Raw genomic sequence first — 16755 nt, forward strand, 5'->3', positions numbered from 1 at the left:
TGGATTATTAGCTTATAAACCAAAAAACCCCAAATTTCACCTGCTGACTGGGACACGACCAAAGATCACGTCATCTTAATTTTAGAAAAAAAAAACATGCCATCAATTATGAGATTAAACCTTTTTGAACACCTGACCTCAGATGAATCCTGGGTTTACTGTGTGTGCTCTGCCCACTGTGCAGCCGTTATCAACAGCACTAAACCACACACACACACACACACACACACACACACAGCTCATAAATAATCCCATATGTGTGTAATATGTCAGCTTTATTAATATTTCTTCAGGGAGACTGTCATTTATTGTTGGCTGTGTGTGCCTGTCTCCCCATAAACGTGTCTGTAAATTACAATTACTGGCCGAACGCTTCATTGTTAAATGTTGACCTTTATATCTGTGATGTGGAAACTGAACACATCTGATAATTCCCGGTGCACATATAACATCACATTTTGTGCTTTTCAATGTTAAAGTGTTGGTAATAAAAAATAAATCGATTTTCTTATGAAATGCCCTCCTTGACCACCAGGTGTCGCTATATCTGAAGTCTGTCCTCGAGGTTGTTCCCTTTGAAGTGTTACTCGCACCTTTCTCATGTCAAACACTCTCCATGTTGCTACTCCAATATATCTGTGATTTACATTAAACATACATTAAATAATTTATACAATTCTAAAAATAATTTTACGATGTTCATTTCAACCCATTCAGCGTTAAGACAAAAGAACAAAATACACAAAATATTTTTGAATTTGAAATTAATTTATTGTTTTTGATATAACACCTTGATGGAAATAGCATGCTATAGTAGAAAAGCTTTTTTTTTTCTTTGATTTCACAACATTTAAGTTTCATCCAGTTAAGGCAAGTTTTATTTTTTCCCTGTAAAATATATAGAAATGTTTATACTTCCAAAGGCAAAGTGAAATGAAGCGAGTTAACAAAAACACCAGCGATTAGCCAGCTCCTACACTCATTCATGATTATTGTTGCATGTAACCCAGCAGACACAAAGACAGACACACACACACACACACACACACACACATATACACCACTGGAATAATTTGAGTCATTTTGGTTTCACCATTTGGTTTAACTGCTAAACTCTCTGTGTTACTTTCTTTCCAGTTTTTCCAGATTGTGTGATGCTTGTGTCAAATTCTTCAAATGGTGGACAAATGGTGGACATTTGTCCATTTTGTATGAAAGTTTTTGGCAATTTAGTGGAAACTCATTTCATTTACTCTCTCACACACACCCACACACACACACACTCAGGTCCTTTTATAACCCTTTCACCAAGGCTGAACTTCTTTATCGGAGACAAACTTTCCGTGAGGCTCTGTGGCTCCGGGCGCCAGCAGTGCCAGGTAGACCGGAGTGATAGCGCCCTCGTCTGGTGACTTGGGGGCTTTGGGACCGGCCATGTCGGTGCGCACCCAGCCTGGACAGCAGGCGTTCAGCAAGATCTGTAAAAACAATAATAAACGCAACAAAAACATATGTTAGCAGTGAGGCTTTCACTGGAACCACAAAACTGACAAACAGATGCTGTTAAAATCCTTAATTTGTTTGTTTCTGGTGACACTGTCCAACCTCCCTGTGCTTATGAAATGAATTTAATTTAAATATATTTATTTGAATAGTACCTTTCAACAGCAACACAAGGAAATGTAAAAATACATTACAAAAACACACATAAATGGGATTTAAAAGGATTAAAATGAAGTAAAACCAGATTAAAATAATTCAGACAGAATAAGGAAGACTAAACAGTAGTATAATGTTTACAGTGCAGTGCAACATATGAACAAATAGTCCCAAATTTAACCTGCAGAGGCAAACAGATTTAAAAGAAGTGAGAGTTGAAGCGGACTGTTCCAGATAAGTGGTGCATAAAAACTGTGCTGCTTCTCCGTGTTGAGCTTTGACTCTGGAGACACGAACCTCTCCCAGATAATCTTCTGCAACAATTTATGAGTTTGTGCGCTTAATCGATTGTGATGAGCAGAGAGGCTCAGTGCAGTCAGTAATGTCAGTAATCCACTAACTTACTGTGTGGTTAATGTCGTGGGTGCAGAAGGTAGCTGAAAGTTGATAATAGCTACCCAGAGCTGTCATGAATTATCCTCACAATGATTTAGTTGTTGCTGTCTAAGAAACCTCCTTAAAGGTTTTGTAGTTTGAAAAATAACAGCGAAGCAAGAAGCAGATTTTACACAATAAGTTATAAAGACGTATTACAGGATATGACACGATTTCTACCTCTTTTAACAAACTATGAACTGAACAAAGTGGTTAAAAAGAAGCTAAGAGATGGGAGCTGTCTGATTAAAAGTTGTTATATTTCAGAGATTACCCCGTCATTTGGTCTCTCCTTGGAAATACGACGAGCCAGGATCATGGACAGGGTCTAGAGAGAGACACACAGAGACACACATGAATAATCAATGTCTCTATGAAAGGAAATATGGCATCAGAGAAGTATTTCAATCGAATCTTTGCTCCCTTATTGGCTGATGAAGGTATGGATTTCATCATCATCCCATCACATTTTCCTCTGCTCTTTTTCTGAAAACTAGCTCTTGATCTCCACAGTCAGTACCGTCAATCCAGTCTTGGAAACCCCGTACGACGTCTCGGGCCAGCCGCCCTGCTTGTGATTGCCCTCCTTGGCCGCGTCGACGAATTGCTGCATCAGTCCCACCAGCTCCTCCTCTGTGATGTCCTCACTGCGGAAACGCTGCTGGAGGGCCGGGCTGCACTGGCTCAACGTGCGGGAGCCGACGAAGCTGGAGACGTTCACCACACGGCCTAAAACACACACACACACACACACACACACACACACACACACACACACACACACACACAGAGGATGTTTGAAGCCATTAACTGCCTCCCAAACACTGTGTGTGTCTCGGTCTCTCGCGCAGAATGTCAAACTAATTTGTCACCTTTTAGAAATGTCACATAAGATTAATGCGAGCTGGTTGTGTGGTGTGTTCTGTGTTTGTGTCAGGAGAGGGATCACGTAGTCACGAATGATCTGCTGCTTCTTGTTTTTTGAGTTCTGGGTTTTCTCTGTATGTACCTGTCTCTTGTGTATCTGTTGTTGAGTTTTATGTATTTTAAATGTAGGGACTAAAGCTATAAACGCTGTGGTGTGTGGCTTTGCTTTATGCCACATATTTATATACAAATAAACATTAAATAAATAATGTGCCAACTTTGGTGAGATCTGCAGGTACAGGTGTGGGAGACTGTTGAGATTACATATTTTACCAACGGTATTTTAGAATATCCAAAGTCACCTTTGAACCGCTGCCAATTAAAATGAACCAAATGAAGTTTCATCTTTCATCAACTGTTTTTGTTCACTTTCTTTCTGAATCAAGACCAAACAAACCACTCTGTTATCTGTTCTGCCAGTTTTTTAAGAAACTGTGAAGTAGGCCGTGTGCACTGAGCTGTTAATTAAGACAACAGGGGCAGACAGTAGACTCGGTCCAGTTCTGTGTCCGCACCTCCAGCTTTGATGAGCGGCAGGAAGTGAGTCAACATGTCTCTGGTGGCGAAGAAGTTTGTCTTGAGGGTTACCTCGGCCTGGACTGCAAACGGAGCCGTGTCTGCCACTGAGGAGGGCGAGAGAGAGAGAGAGGGAGTTAGCAACACGTCACTGTGTCCTTATTCACAATCTGCTTCAATACAAAGCTGCAGCTCCAAACGTCAGCAATACGGTCATTTCCTGCCATTTCGTGTAGCAAATAAAAGCAACTCAAAAACTCAAATCTGTAATATATAATTATCTGCTCTTACTGGCAGCATTATTGATGCTTTGCATTTAGAGCGGCTACTGGAATGCATCAAGTCAAGTGCTCCTTTTTCAGTGTTTAACCAAACACATGCATTTGTTTTTAAGCCAGCATTACTCAGGAAACTAATGAAAGTTATTAAGTAGAGCTACATCCTTTTTAGTTGCTTTAATCCTTTTGTGGCATTATTCCAATTCCAATTTTCTTTTAAAAACACTGATTTTATGTGAAAAAGGACATTTTGATTTAAATATTTGTACATTTGAGGCAATAATTAGTGAGTACGATGTGGACGTACAGGCAGTTTTCTATCAGATGACTTGTTAAGTAGTAATATTTTAGCATATTTTAACATTATTTATATGCGTGTATGGCTCCAGCGTAGTATAATATATACATCATTATATAAATGTAATCCTACCTTTAAATGCTATTCCAGCATTGTTGATGAGGACGTCCACTCCTCCATACTTGTCTTTGAAGTAAGCAGCAGCGGTGGTGATGCTGTTCAGGTCGTTGATGTCCAGCTGGTGGAACATGACCTTCAGTCCATCTGAGCCCAGAGACTCCACGGCCGCCTCACCACGGCCGCTGCAAAAAGAGCAAAACGTGTGAATTTATTTTCCCTTACACCTTGAACCAGTTGGCTTACAGTGCTTAGTGTTTTAGATCTTCAGATATTGCTGCTTCTTTATTTCAGCTTTAGCACATTACTTCCTCTGAGCGATGGAGTTCTACATGAACGCAAAATAATCTGCCGAAGTTAGAACAGCCTTGATTAATCCACATGAGATTAAAACATTGTGTATTTTCTCTGAAGATAGCAAATTGATTTATGTGGCTGTCATTTTTTTTGTCTGTATGTACACAGCCTGCTAATGTTTGCCTGCGAATCAGTGCACTAATAATAACTTGGAAATGTCAGTGTGCGGAAATTCCCACAATACTGCTGTAAATATTGTCCCCTTTCATGGATCATTTTATTTTAGAAACATGAAAGTCAAACACATACACAAAAAAACAAAGATAAGACCCTCGTCAGTGACATTTTGGTAAAATCGTGTAATGACATTGCTCTATGTTGAGGCCCATGCATCAGCCTGGTCCAGGTGTTACCAGGTGTTACCAGGTGAGCCACCTACGTGTCTCTGGCGGTGAGGTAAACGTCTCCCTGGAACTGCTTGCAGAGCGCTCTGACAATGGCCAGACCGATGCCCTTGTTACTGCCCGTCACCACGGCAACCCTGGTGGACATGTCTGTGTGCACAGAGAGACATCCTGTGTATGAACTCACATAAATAATGCTGAGTCATGGTGACAATTGTGCTTTAAAATGTCTATAATTGAATATAACTGCAATTAAGAAGCCATTGATTAGTGAGTATTCATCATTAAAATATTATATATATATATATAATATATATATAATATAAATTAATTAATTTATCTTGCGATCATGTAAAAGAAATAGCTTTAAATTGTGAAATGATTCAGTATTTCCACGATTTCAGCACAAAAACTAATTCAAAAAACACAATTTAAAAAAAGAATTTAATCAAAAAGCCAAAAAACAATAATAATAATAAAGTGCGCAGTCACCATCAGCACGCGGTAACTTGCGACCTTTAGCCCTGATGGAAACTTCTACCGTTAAAACTGGTTTTACTGGGATTACACGCTTTATGACTATTTCAACGACAGTGAGCAGCCAGACTGGACTGCAAGACATGAAGTGATATCAAGAGTTAAACTGCCTTTTCCGTCACACATTTTAGCGTTAAGGACCTTTCCCCTGGTTTCACATCGTTGTTGTTGCGTTATATAACGCTGACGGGCCAATGTGAGAATATTTCAGTTAGTAAACAAACCCGTTTTCGAACAAATGTGGAAACTAAAATGCACATTTTTGCACATTAGCAAGCCGCTAACTGTCTGACTGGGAGGTGAAATGGAGGTTTCTTACTTTAAGCTGGCCTGGTGGTGCTGAGTGAAGCTGCGGGGGTGAAGCTGCCGAGAGGAGTGAGGCGTTGACCAGCAAAATGGGAAGAAAAGGGGGGGAAAGCTGGAGGTTTGCGGCGCAGCGTCAGTGCGCATACCCGGAAAAACAAGTTAACCACGTGGGTTTGGTAACTGCCCAAGGAGCCGCCGTACAGGATCGAGATTTGAAGCAGATGAGATTAATACCCAGGTGTTGTATTTGGTGTTTGAGTCTGTATTTAATGTATGTGTGTACCCAGTGTTGAGCTTCATTGATGAATATGATCGGTATGTTGTGGTGTTGGACATTGTGTGCAGGGGAGACACCATAACACTGATGTTAGGTGTGTTTTAACTCATTAAATGCTACAAAATGCCACTAGGGCTTTAGCAATATGTGAGATTTTAAGTAACTGTGACTCTAAAGCTTCAGGTGTATGTTTGTGGTCATTTTATTTTATACCGGGTTAGCAGAAGTACACTGAAAGCATACATTTTAAATATAGGAAGGTCATACAGTTGCCAGTTTATTAGGTACAGCTAGGTGAAACTAATGCAGTCTAATGCAACAGCATGAATTATATCTTTCCTTCATGAAGGTTAGAATTGAAACTGTTTCAGAGAGATGTTGATTGAGCTTTATGGACATTTTGGAGGCTGTAGTAGTGCTGTTTAATTGTATTGTGGTCACACTGACAGTTTTTCTACCATTGACTCTACTCTCACACTGAGTTAATATTAGAAACACCTGCCAGTATGACGCAACATCATTTTCCTGCTCCACAAAAGTTGAATCAACATGTCCAAAAGTTGATCATTATAACCTCCAGCTACAAGTGTAATTTCCCCCCGGGGATCAATAAAGTATTTCTGATTCTGATTCTGTATTTAGGGGGGTAGGGTCTTGCTTTGGTGATATTTATAGCCATTATGTTGATAGTGATCAGAATATTAGCCAGTGAGGGGATTTATTTGAGCTCTGCAACCTCAGAAAGTCACCAGATGTTGTAGAGAAGTTGTGAATACTGTGTGGCTGGAGATCACATGGGTTTTAGCATCACTGAGAGAGACTCTTGGCCATGTTAAGGTGTGTTTTTATTATGTGTATGTGTATGTGTGTGTTGGTCCAGGTGGGGTCATGAGGGGTCGCAGCCATCGGGCTGGACGAGCTGCGAGGAAGAGGAGGCAGAAACAACAGAGCGTTGTCCAGTCAGGTAGAAACCAACTCACTGCTGTATTGTTGCTTTCTGAAAATGTTTCACTGCTGTCGGCTGTTTCAGCACAGACAGGTTTCTCTTCGGTTTCTCCCGTCACCGCTCTCTCTCTGTTTCTACAGTCTCTCTGTGTCACCAGCCGCAGTATGTGAGGCTGTTGAAGTTTCTTCACCAACGAGGATTCACCTCAACGCTGCTGCAGGCGGCCCTCTTCACTGGTACGACTCGACCTCAGGCCTCCTGTGTGATGTATTTATTTGCCTCAACAGGTTTGTTCACACATACAGTATGTATGTGAGTCTGCACAAGATCTACAAGGAGACGCATGTTTCACAGACGTTTGGTTTGCAGTGTGATTTTTAGATGAACATCAGTTTCTTTAGATGTGACACGTAACATCCTGTGACTGACAGATACAGCAGCCAATCTGCTTCTCCAGATTCTGCTGCTAGCGAGCAGCCACTGGTTGGGATGTAGAGAAGATCAGATGAACCTTTCTCTGCACTCAACCTTTGTATAACAATCTGACTGATGGATTGAAGTACAGACTTTAAAATGTGTGTGTGTTTGTTGGTTCTCGTAATCCAGACACCGGCAGAGGACTGCAAGCCCTCAAGACCATGAAGGTAAGTCAACACAGTAATAACTTGTGTATACAGTTTCTATAGTCAAAGAAAACCAAGTTAACAATCCCAGCATTAAACAACATGTTTATGTACATCTTTTTCTTGTGATTTTTGAGTGTCTCTGTTCTTCTGTCAGCCTGGCCAGCTGCTCATTTCTCTGCCAGAGTCGTGTCTCCTCACAACCTCAGCTGTTCTGGACAGCTACCTGGGACAGTATATCAAGAGGTAAACACAAGTGAAGACATTTCACGATGTAACAAGTGGATAGGCCAAGGGTCCAGAGGGCAGACTGGGACTTACCCAAACGGTCATTATTTTTGTCTCCCCAGCTGGAAGCCCCGCCTCTCTCCCCTGTTGGCACTCTGTGTCTTCCTGGTGTGTGAGCGGCACCGAGGAGAGGCCTCTGATTGGTTCCCCTACATCGACGTGCTGCCCACTTCTTACACCTGCCCAGCCTATTTCACCGATGACGTCGCGGCTGTTCTGCCTACCAGCGTGCGGAGGCGGGCTTTAGAGCAGAGGGAGGCGGTGCGAGAAATCCACCACGTCAATCAAGACTTTTTCAGGTGAGTCCGGCGCACATGACACTGAAGCACGTTGTTCAAGTGATGTGTAAGGGTGTGCTCAGACCAGACATACCCAGACAGGGCAAAGTTTACGTTCACATTGCGTAACATTACTTGCAGATTGCAAGATTTTGTGACTCACTGAATCCATGTGGACAATGTCAATAACATTGATTTTTTTCTTGATCCAGGTCCCTGCAGCCAATCCTGAGTCAGCCCGTGGAGGAGGTGTTGACATATGAAGCAATAAGGTAAGCACTCATACACACACATGTAAACGTTAATATGAGCCTTTCCACAATCTTGACAGTTGTTTTTCCAGTTTAACATTTTAGTCAAATGTATTTCCAAGACAGCAGGACTCAGTGGTGCTTTATTTATTTTAGTATATATTTGTTACTTGATACTAAAGTTTGTTGGACTGTTCGTCTCCCAGTTTATTAAGCTGTTACCTTCGTCCTCCAGGTGGGCGTGGTGTAGTGTCAACACACGCTCTGTCTTCATGTCCCAGCCATCCAACAACTTCCTGTTTGGTCAGGATGTTTATGCTTTAGCTCCATTCCTGGACCTTCTCAATCACCGCCCTGACGTGCAGGTAAACCTCAACACGTAGACACTTAACGATATGTAAAAGCACTAGGTAGATACTGTAGATGTTGTGTATTACTGTGTATTCCATCATGTACAGAATATACAATGCTTCCTGAGTGCAGTTTTAATTGATTGGACAGTTTTCACAAAAATTTCCCAGGTAAAAGCAAGTTTCAATGACGTGACAAGATGTTATGAGATCAGGAGTGTTTCCGGGACACTCCGCTACCAGCAGGCCTTCATTAACTACGGTTCCCATGATAACCAGCGCCTGATGCTGGAGTACGGATTTGTCGCCCCCTGTAATCCCCACAGCGTGGTCTACGTGGATACAGGTGAACTACAGAAGGAAATATTCTGCATCTTCGCTGCTGAAGCAGCTCCAGATTTACTTGAAGGCAAAACAGATTAATGTCTGTTGTCTCTGTAGCAAATTTAAAGTTTGTCCTTGTTTGTTTGGTCCCTCAGATCTCCTCTGTGACGTTTTAAGAGGTGACAGGAGTTTGGATCAGAAGATCAAGTTTCTCAGAGAGAACAATTTCCTTCAGTAAGTCATTTGCATTGTCATTGTTCCTTTTATTATAGTTTATAGAGGAACGTTAAAGGAAGTACATGCTGTCTGTCTTGAGTAGAAGCAGTTTCCATAGTGAGCCCAGTCTTCACGCTAAAATAGATAAATGAACAGGTCCTGCGATATCTCTGTATTGCACACAGATGTATTAAAATTAAATATTATTCAGTTATAATAGGTCTAAAATTTGATGCATAAAATCACTCCAGCTTTCTCTTTCTCCCTGTCAGTAATCTCACGGTGTCCAGTGAAGGTCCCAGTTGGAGGCTGATGACGGCTCTCAGACTGTTGTCACTGCCACAAACACTGTAGTAAGACTACACACACACATTCATATGTATCTGCATATAAGGGGAGCTCTAAAATCTACTTTTGTGAATTGGTCAGTTTGTCAGTGTTGAGAGTTTATATGGATATAAATGATTTATTAGATGTGTGTTTGTTTTCATAGTCACCACTGGAAGGCAGTGTTGCTCGGCCAAGTGCTGTGTGAAGAGAGAGAGGAGTGGAGCATCCAGACAGCTAAGACTCTCTGTCAGCAACTGCTACAAGACACACACACAGCTCTGGATAAGGTGTGTGTATGTGCACACACACACACACACACTCCATCAAGTAACAAAGTATTTTCCAGTGATGCATCAGGATTCATATTTGATGTGCTGCGTGTGTTCAGGTCTCCCACCTCCTCCTGCTGTGTGACCATCCAGTCAGGGAGCAGCTAGATGTGGTCAAGTCACTGCGACAGGAGGAGAGGTGCATCCTGGGAAGTTGCCTTGAGGCACTGGAAGGCACGCTTAGACAACCAGACGAACTGTTGTCATGCCAACCTGATGTTGACACTGTGAGCTGACGTCCGATTGGTGCTCTGGCCTGCCAGTCGCTACAAGAGGCCAGGTTATTGTCTGAACAGGTGATGCTGGACTGTCTCCATGCTCCCGCTCTGCGTGTCGACCAGTATGGCAGACAAAGGCAGCAGTATTGACTGACGTCCTGTAACCACTGGATTCCAGGTATGCTGAAAGAGTGTCTGCCCTGTTATAAAGACAGCGAGCCTCTCATCACCACCACCAATTAAGCAACGTGAAGGTCAAAGATACAGTGCACTAACAACCGAAAGCAACTCCTTCAAGAAATCACCAGAATTGCAGCCATGTTTTTTGATAAAATGTGTTTATTGAGTCAAATGAAGCGTTGTGGATTTGCAAAGAAACAAAAAGTTAACGAACAAAGACCAGACAGGCTTTAATGTGGGTTGTTGTCTCGTAGCATGAAAGGCCAGAGAGGCTAACCGCTTCATGATGTCTGCCTGTGTTCCACGTGATGCTGTGACAGATTTCAGGCCCCTGAAAACAATTAACAAGTGAGAACAATGACTGTTGGCGATTGTTCACTTGCCATATTAAACAGCTGAACTGCAGAGGCAAGTGACCCCAAGGTGAACGTCTGAGTGTGTTTTGGTCAGAGTTGAACAACAGCCTTTTTCTTCTGGCGACGCTGGACAGTCTCCATGGTAACTGTGGCTTCATAGAGAGGGACCGCCTCCTCAGGCTGAGGTCTGGAGAGACCGATTAAAAACCAAACAGACAGACCAACAGATTACATTTGATGAAGTTATACTACAGAGTAGCGTGGGCTGTAATTCCTTACATTGTGCTTGCAATCTTGGTTGAGCTAATATGACTGACAAAATGTCTCCAGTGACAAATGTATGTAATGGTCTTAAATCTATATACTCAATTATGAACTGTGTCAGGTCATAAAGTCTGATTTGGCTTTAAATTGATAACTTGCAGAGAAAAGACAATAGAGATGTAGATAGATGGATAATAGAGACACATATTTAAAATATCTATATTTAAAGCAGCACTATGCAACTTAGCAATTTAGAGGCCTGAAAGAGGTCACCCAGAAAAATGAAAATGGCCCCTAATCATGTCATGTGACAGGCTCATGTTTACCAACCTGCATTTATAATGAGAGAGAGACCTACTTTGTGATTTTGCCTAAACTTTAAGCTTTGACTTTTTAATTTTATTGTTGTATGTATTCAACCATTTTCTGAACGGCTCATCCTGTTTAAGGTCATTGAGCAAACTGAATTTGGATTTGGTATGATGAATTTGTCTGACGCCAGTATCTACCAACGGACAAAAACAGGAAATCCTTCCCACTGGAGCTTTAATGCGGCGGAGTGGTTGTTGTGTGATGTGTTTGAGTTACCTGAGTACTCCGGCTGACATCTTCTCCACGATGTCCTTCAGGATGTCTGACACAAGTCTGTCAAGGAGGGACTGTATGTGCCCGATGATGTGCATACATGTTAGATTACACACTGTGAGGACAGGATACGGAGGTATCTTCCTTGCTGGGCTGATGAAGCCGTCCAGACTTCGTGGTTGAGGAAAGCCACAGAGGCCGATTTTAAGTAGAGTAATCTGCAATCTGGAGGATCCAACTGTAAAAATACAACGATAAAACTGCTGTTGAAGCAGACTGACCAGGTATACCTTCACTTTGACCGTCTGAATTGGGCTGTGCAAAATAATAATACTTATACATTTAAGACATGGAGATGATGAAGTAATCACTGTATGATGGAGCTGTTATACCAGACACTGACTCACCTGCAGGTCTTTGTGGGATGTGACCCAGTGCCCCCCCACTCCCAGCACACTGATGATGTCATGTTTGTGTGGGAGGAGCTTCGTCTCCTCTGACTCCTCTTCCTCATGCAGACGCACTACACACACAAACACACACAGCGAAATGTTCTGGTGTTATGATGTTAAATTGAAGGCTGCGTAGTTGAAATCCTGAAGACTCTTGGTTGATTTAAAGTAACATTAAGAAGCTTGAGGGCACGCTGACATATCTGATGTGCATTTTTACAATCATACAAATGTTCATTGTCAATCAGACAGAAAAATGTGTTTACCTCCAGAGTCTATGACTATATCCACTCCCAGTCCTCCCGTCTCCTCCAAAACCACTGGCAGCAGGTCTGATGTGCCGTTATACACTGGAATAACCTTGGCTTTACACACAAAGACACAACAACATGATATCATGAGTCAATCTGCTTTATAATACATTTAAAAACAAAGTATCTCAAGTGAGTTGCAGTGGTTGCAATTCCAATATTATCTAAATGGCAGCAAGTTTTAGACCAAGATTTTTCCATTTTTTAAATCTCCCTTTTACAACATTTACTTAGAATGAGGAAAAAAAGAAGGTTTTATCTCAGGGTTCAAGGCTCAACTTAATGTTAACTAAATGTGTAAACGGTTATTACCAAAACAATACATCTGATATACTAACTGGTGATTTGCTGTTCACTGGAATCATCTGGGCTTCAGACGGACGAGGGATAAACAAAGCGATAAACCTACAGCTCATATTGATTGATTGATTGAACTATTAGAAGAATTAGAAGACCAGCAAGGAAGCAAGCATTCAGCAGTCAGTTAGAAAGACAGAAAGAAAAGATCTCACCTACTAAAGGATCCTGAACACCTGAGGAAAATATGAAGGGGAGGAGAGAAAAGACCAGAAGCGGAAGACAGGAAAAAAGGATGAAGGAGGAGCAAAATAGCATAAAATGATCAGAAAAGAAGTGCTCCATTCCTAAAATATTTGCTGTGATTTCGTAGAAAATGTATTTCAGAATCAGAAATACTTTATTGATCCCTGGGGGGGTAAATTATACATATTTCATATTTGCAAACATTTTGCTGACGCTCCATGAAGATTGAGTTTAAAACTTTACATTACAGACACTGTTACAGATTTAAAAAAGCTTTTGAAAGTGAACGACAGACATCAGAAAGTTGGCCTGTACGTACCTACGCTGGGCCGAAGCTGCTCCAGGAATGTGTGTTTCTGCAGCGAATGTGATGTCGTCAGAACCTTCACTCCGTGGTAACAAGCCAGCTGGATGCACATAAGGCCAAAAGACTGAGGAGGGAGAGGACATGGGGACATTACACTTTCTGAAACATTTTATGTCTTTATTAGATCGTTGGGGTTGGTAGAGAACGGCAGGAGACATGGGGAGAAAAACACATGCTGCAACAAAAGTCCCCCGATAGACTAAAACTATCTTGGATTAATGTTGCGGTTAAATGGTGAGTGTGGTTCTCCGCTATGTCACCCAGACGTCCAATTCTTTGGTATTTCTACATACGCTGGCTCCGTCCATGACCAGGAGTGTGTGTCCGGCTGCCATGCGAGCATGTGTGTGTAGAGCAGTGTAAGCACAGAGGCTGTCGCGCAGCGCTCCGGCAACACACGCCGAGCTGAGCTTCTCTGGCTTCTGAACTGGAGAACAGAAACAGAAACACACAACAGAGTTGTACGGTAATGTTTCAGTTTCAGGAGATGAACTCCACTTTATAAACTGCTTTCAAATGATTTTCCTGCCACCTACAAGACCAGCATGTGCTCTCTTTTCCTGTCAGACAGAAGCCACAGGTGAAAGAAGGGGGCAGTCTGTGCACTTAAAGCTACCAGCACCACTTTACTTTAGTTGTTGAAGTGTGTGAAGTGCAGCTGAAAGGCCGACAGAGGACAGTCCCTTCAGAAAACCACTGTGCCTGCTGTCCTTTAGAGCAGAGTGGAGCAGCTGAAAACAGTTTGACCTTTCAGGCGGGGGGATGTGACCTGGATTTCCTTTTCTGTGAGCCCACTTGTCACACAGACAATAAAGCAGGACTTTATGAAGTCAAGGAATCAAGATGAAAATGGCTAAAGGGATGACTTTCATAAGAAAAACAATAATACATGTTGGCTGACTGTTTGGTGAGAGTTTGTGTTTGATAATAATGGAAGCTGCTTGTTGCAGGAAGTGTGTGTGTGTGTGTGTGTGTGTGAGAGAGTAGAGTATGCTACCTAAATAGTGTTCATCAATCTCAATGACCTCACAGAGTCCAGAGCAGGGAGAGTCCAGAGGCAGAATACCTGGAAAGGGAAGGTTGATGAGATATACAGTGTATAATGTGTTACGAGTGAGGGCAATATGGACACTATTAATACTGAAATTACACACGTTACTATACAAGCAAAAACTTGAACTTATGTTTGACCTATCATAGCGAGTCAAGGGTTTTTTTTGTTTTACGAGAAGATCTAATAATGTCACAGATTTTGGTCAAATTTAACGTTTTCAATTAGACATGAGAGCAGGGAATCACAATATCTAGATGTGAAAATGTTTTCACAGTACAATAACATAGAGAAATAATACATGATTACACTGAATGATCACCCAGCTCTGGTAACTGTAAATGATTAATTATCACACATTAGCAAGATTTTCTAAAATCATCCCTCAATAACAAATTCCTGTCATGCTCTCCAGTGTCCACACAGTCAACATAACATGCTCCGTCTTTCACAAATAACCCGTCAGAGTCAGAAGGCATCTCCTAGATCAGATAAACATAATTGTCCTACCTACAACCTCATCCTCCGCCTGGAAGAAAGACACTTTGTCGCCCACTGCAGGAAAAAAACAAACAAACCAGTTAAACTGGTCTGTGAAGGCACTCACTACCAATCACCTGTATTCCTTTTGAACAATCACGTAGCACCAGTGTGTTTACAACCTTGCAGGACGACCCCGGCCACCTCTCTGCCAACAGGAATGAAATCTCTCTGGATCCCCACGTCGCCAAGCAACTGGAGCGCAGGAGACATGAGCAGAGAGAAGAGGAGGCATCGCTGATCACCCGACTGATTTCAATTTCATTTAGTGACCTTGCCATGAAAGTTAAGAAACAATGCTGACACAACATAACTTCAGTTCCACACAGCCTTTCAGCTGTGAGCCGTGGATAAACATTAACACAATATGAAAGTTACAACAGATCACTGACAGTATGGGCCTGAAGCATAGACACACAAGATATGAACATATAAGATAACTGATCAAATATGAAGATTTTCAAATGTATTTCGACCATTACATTTAATAATGCACTTAAAGTTGCATCTGGATCATCTTACTTTTATATGAATCAAATCCTCCATAATCTATACCTGTAATTGCAATGACTGATTAGGTTAATTATGAGTTAAGTAGGCTTTTATCCTATTATCTTGTATTTAACTATTTATTGCTGGTATCATGGCTGTTTTTATGATTTTTATTTTGAATAAAAATCATTTTGTTCTAGCTTTCTTCTCTTTTCCATACTCATACATACAGAGTGCACACTAAAAGAAGTTTAACAGCATTGGACCACCCTGTACATTAATGTTGTTGATTAATAGGTGACTCTTCAATATAAGCAACAAAAGAAAGTGACCATTTTCCTCTTTAGTCTTGGATTGCAGCTTTCTGTTCTAATCAGGTGACAGTCGTGCTCGCATCAATATGGACATCATCTTTTGATTTAAGTACCTTGAGGTCCAGTGGGCTGAGTCCACATGCCTTTACCTGAACTCTGACCAGGTGGCTGCCTAAAACCTCTGGAAGACTCTGGAGAGAAACAAACACACACAAACCGCCACACAGAGAGAGTCAGACGGGTTAACATCAGCTGCACTGACAGAAGTCGAACACAAACTGCCTCTTTAATAAGACAAATAGTTTTAACAAAGAGAGACAGACACACGAAGAAACACACAATGGATGCATTTGATGCTGGACGTCAGCAATCAATTATTCAGCACATTCTTGTGGCTTTTCAATGTGATCTAGGTCCGTATTTCATTACAGATCTGGCCGATATTAATAGGGTTTATTTTACAGATTCCCACTGTGGTAGACTAAAAATAGCTTTTTGAAGTTGTGTCAAGATGCTGGATTAATTTCATGCTGATGCTCAGCAGCAGTGACGTCTGCAGGTGGAGCCACACTTTCACACGTGCAGAAGAGTCCGAAAAAATGAAGCCGTGAACTGTGTTTTCTAACAACAGCACCCAGCTGCACAGTCAGACCCTGAAAGGCAAAACACAAACTCACCGTTTCCTGAATAACGAACTTGGGCTCAGCATCACTCACACCAGCTCGGCAGTATAAACCTTTCATACTATTATAGCTTTAATCACCGCAGAGAGGCAGCTTCAAGGTCGCTCAGTATTAAAATATAATCTTATTCATATATTACTCATTTACTTTCTCTTGTAGAAGAGACGATTCTGCTGCTAAAGAGACTAGCTTGAGTCAGCTGACCCTCTTCTTCTTCGCTGTTTACAATTTTTGCTTGTGGTATTAAACTTATAACAATACCGCCCACTACTGGATGTTTTGTATGACCACATCTTAAAGGTACCATACTAGTAAAACTGCCATTTAAAGTGAGGGAAGTCAAGTCTCCCAGAATTTAAAAATATCTATTAAAATGTTTTTCATTCACATGTAGGCACTGTCACCTCAGCTTT

General features: G+C 41.6%; 3 protein-coding genes across 4 annotated transcripts; 1 reads left to right on the forward strand and 2 right to left on the reverse strand.

The window, feature by feature from the left end:
* Positions 1 to 749: 749 nt before the first annotated feature.
* On the reverse strand, positions 750 to 5870 carry cbr1 (carbonyl reductase 1). Its single transcript, XM_070916008.1, has 7 exons — positions 5788 to 5870; positions 4967 to 5081; positions 4246 to 4415; positions 3537 to 3644; positions 2615 to 2823; positions 2369 to 2422; positions 750 to 1478 (listed from the first exon to the last, which is right to left on the reverse strand). Exons 2-7 carry the CDS (start codon positions 5077 to 5079, stop codon positions 1305 to 1307), a joined length of 828 nt encoding a protein of 275 aa, XP_070772109.1. The 5' UTR covers positions 5080 to 5081; positions 5788 to 5870; the 3' UTR covers positions 750 to 1304.
* Positions 5871 to 5929: 59 nt separating this feature from the next.
* Positions 5930 to 10956, forward strand: setd4 (SET domain containing 4). The gene is made up of 13 exons (XM_070915784.1): positions 5930 to 6012; positions 6932 to 7015; positions 7138 to 7233; positions 7604 to 7641; positions 7778 to 7866; positions 7971 to 8207; positions 8399 to 8458; positions 8673 to 8802; positions 8959 to 9133; positions 9267 to 9345; positions 9600 to 9680; positions 9821 to 9944; positions 10046 to 10956. Exons 2-13 carry the CDS (start codon positions 6940 to 6942, stop codon positions 10220 to 10222), a joined length of 1362 nt encoding a protein of 453 aa, XP_070771885.1. The 5' UTR covers positions 5930 to 6012; positions 6932 to 6939; the 3' UTR covers positions 10223 to 10956.
* On the reverse strand, positions 10532 to 16470 carry cryzl1 (crystallin, zeta (quinone reductase)-like 1). 2 transcript variants are annotated; one of them, XM_070915785.1, is made up of 13 exons: positions 16337 to 16470; positions 15773 to 15850; positions 14976 to 15048; positions 14824 to 14868; positions 14260 to 14328; positions 13556 to 13689; positions 13215 to 13326; positions 12865 to 12885; positions 12308 to 12406; positions 11997 to 12112; positions 11722 to 11827; positions 11593 to 11638; positions 10532 to 10927 (listed from the first exon to the last, which is right to left on the reverse strand). In XM_070915785.1, exons 1-13 carry the CDS (start codon positions 16400 to 16402, stop codon positions 10831 to 10833), a joined length of 1062 nt encoding a protein of 353 aa, XP_070771886.1. In that variant the 5' UTR covers positions 16403 to 16470; the 3' UTR covers positions 10532 to 10830. The 2 variants fall into 2 exon arrangements, with proteins under 2 accessions (XP_070771886.1, XP_070771888.1); XM_070915787.1 differs by lacking the exon at positions 12865 to 12885.
* Positions 16471 to 16755: the final 285 nt, after the last annotated feature.

This window comes from Enoplosus armatus, chromosome 12 (genome assembly GCF_043641665.1).
Source record: "Enoplosus armatus isolate fEnoArm2 chromosome 12, fEnoArm2.hap1, whole genome shotgun sequence".
NCBI classification, from domain to species: Eukaryota; Metazoa; Chordata; class Actinopteri; order Centrarchiformes; family Enoplosidae; genus Enoplosus; species Enoplosus armatus.

What these genes read in the sequence shown, in the direction of transcription:
- cbr1 (XM_070916008.1), bottom strand. Translation starts at nt 5,079, where the DNA reads ATGTCCACCAGGGTTGCCGTGGTGACGGGCAGTAACAAGGGCATCGGT. An exon ending in GCCGCTCATCAAAGCTGGAG is followed by an intron (nt 2,824 to 3,536) that starts GTGCGGACACAG and finishes TGTGTGTTTTAG; the next exon opens with GCCGTGTGGTGAACGTCTCC. An exon ending in AGGAGAGACCAAATGACGGG is followed by an intron (nt 1,479 to 2,368) that starts GTAATCTCTGAA and finishes TTGTTTTTACAG; the next exon opens with ATCTTGCTGAACGCCTGCTG.
- setd4 (XM_070915784.1), top strand. Translation starts at nt 6,940, where the DNA reads ATGAGGGGTCGCAGCCATCGGGCTGGACGAGCTGCGAGGAAGAGGAGG. An exon ending in GCAGGCGGCCCTCTTCACTG is followed by an intron (nt 7,234 to 7,603) that starts GTACGACTCGAC and finishes CTCGTAATCCAG; the next exon opens with ACACCGGCAGAGGACTGCAA. An exon ending in CACACACAGCTCTGGATAAG is followed by an intron (nt 9,945 to 10,045) that starts GTGTGTGTATGT and finishes GCGTGTGTTCAG; the next exon opens with GTCTCCCACCTCCTCCTGCT.
- cryzl1 (XM_070915785.1), bottom strand. Translation starts at nt 16,402, where the DNA reads ATGAAAGGTTTATACTGCCGAGCTGGTGTGAGTGATGCTGAGCCCAAG. An exon ending in TGTTCAGGATCCTTTAGTAG is followed by an intron (nt 12,407 to 12,864) that starts GTGAGATCTTTT and finishes TTGTGTGTAAAG; the next exon opens with CCAAGGTTATTCCAGTGTAT. An exon ending in CCAGCAAGGAAGATACCTCC is followed by an intron (nt 11,639 to 11,721) that starts GTATCCTGTCCT and finishes GACTTGTGTCAG; the next exon opens with ACATCCTGAAGGACATCGTG.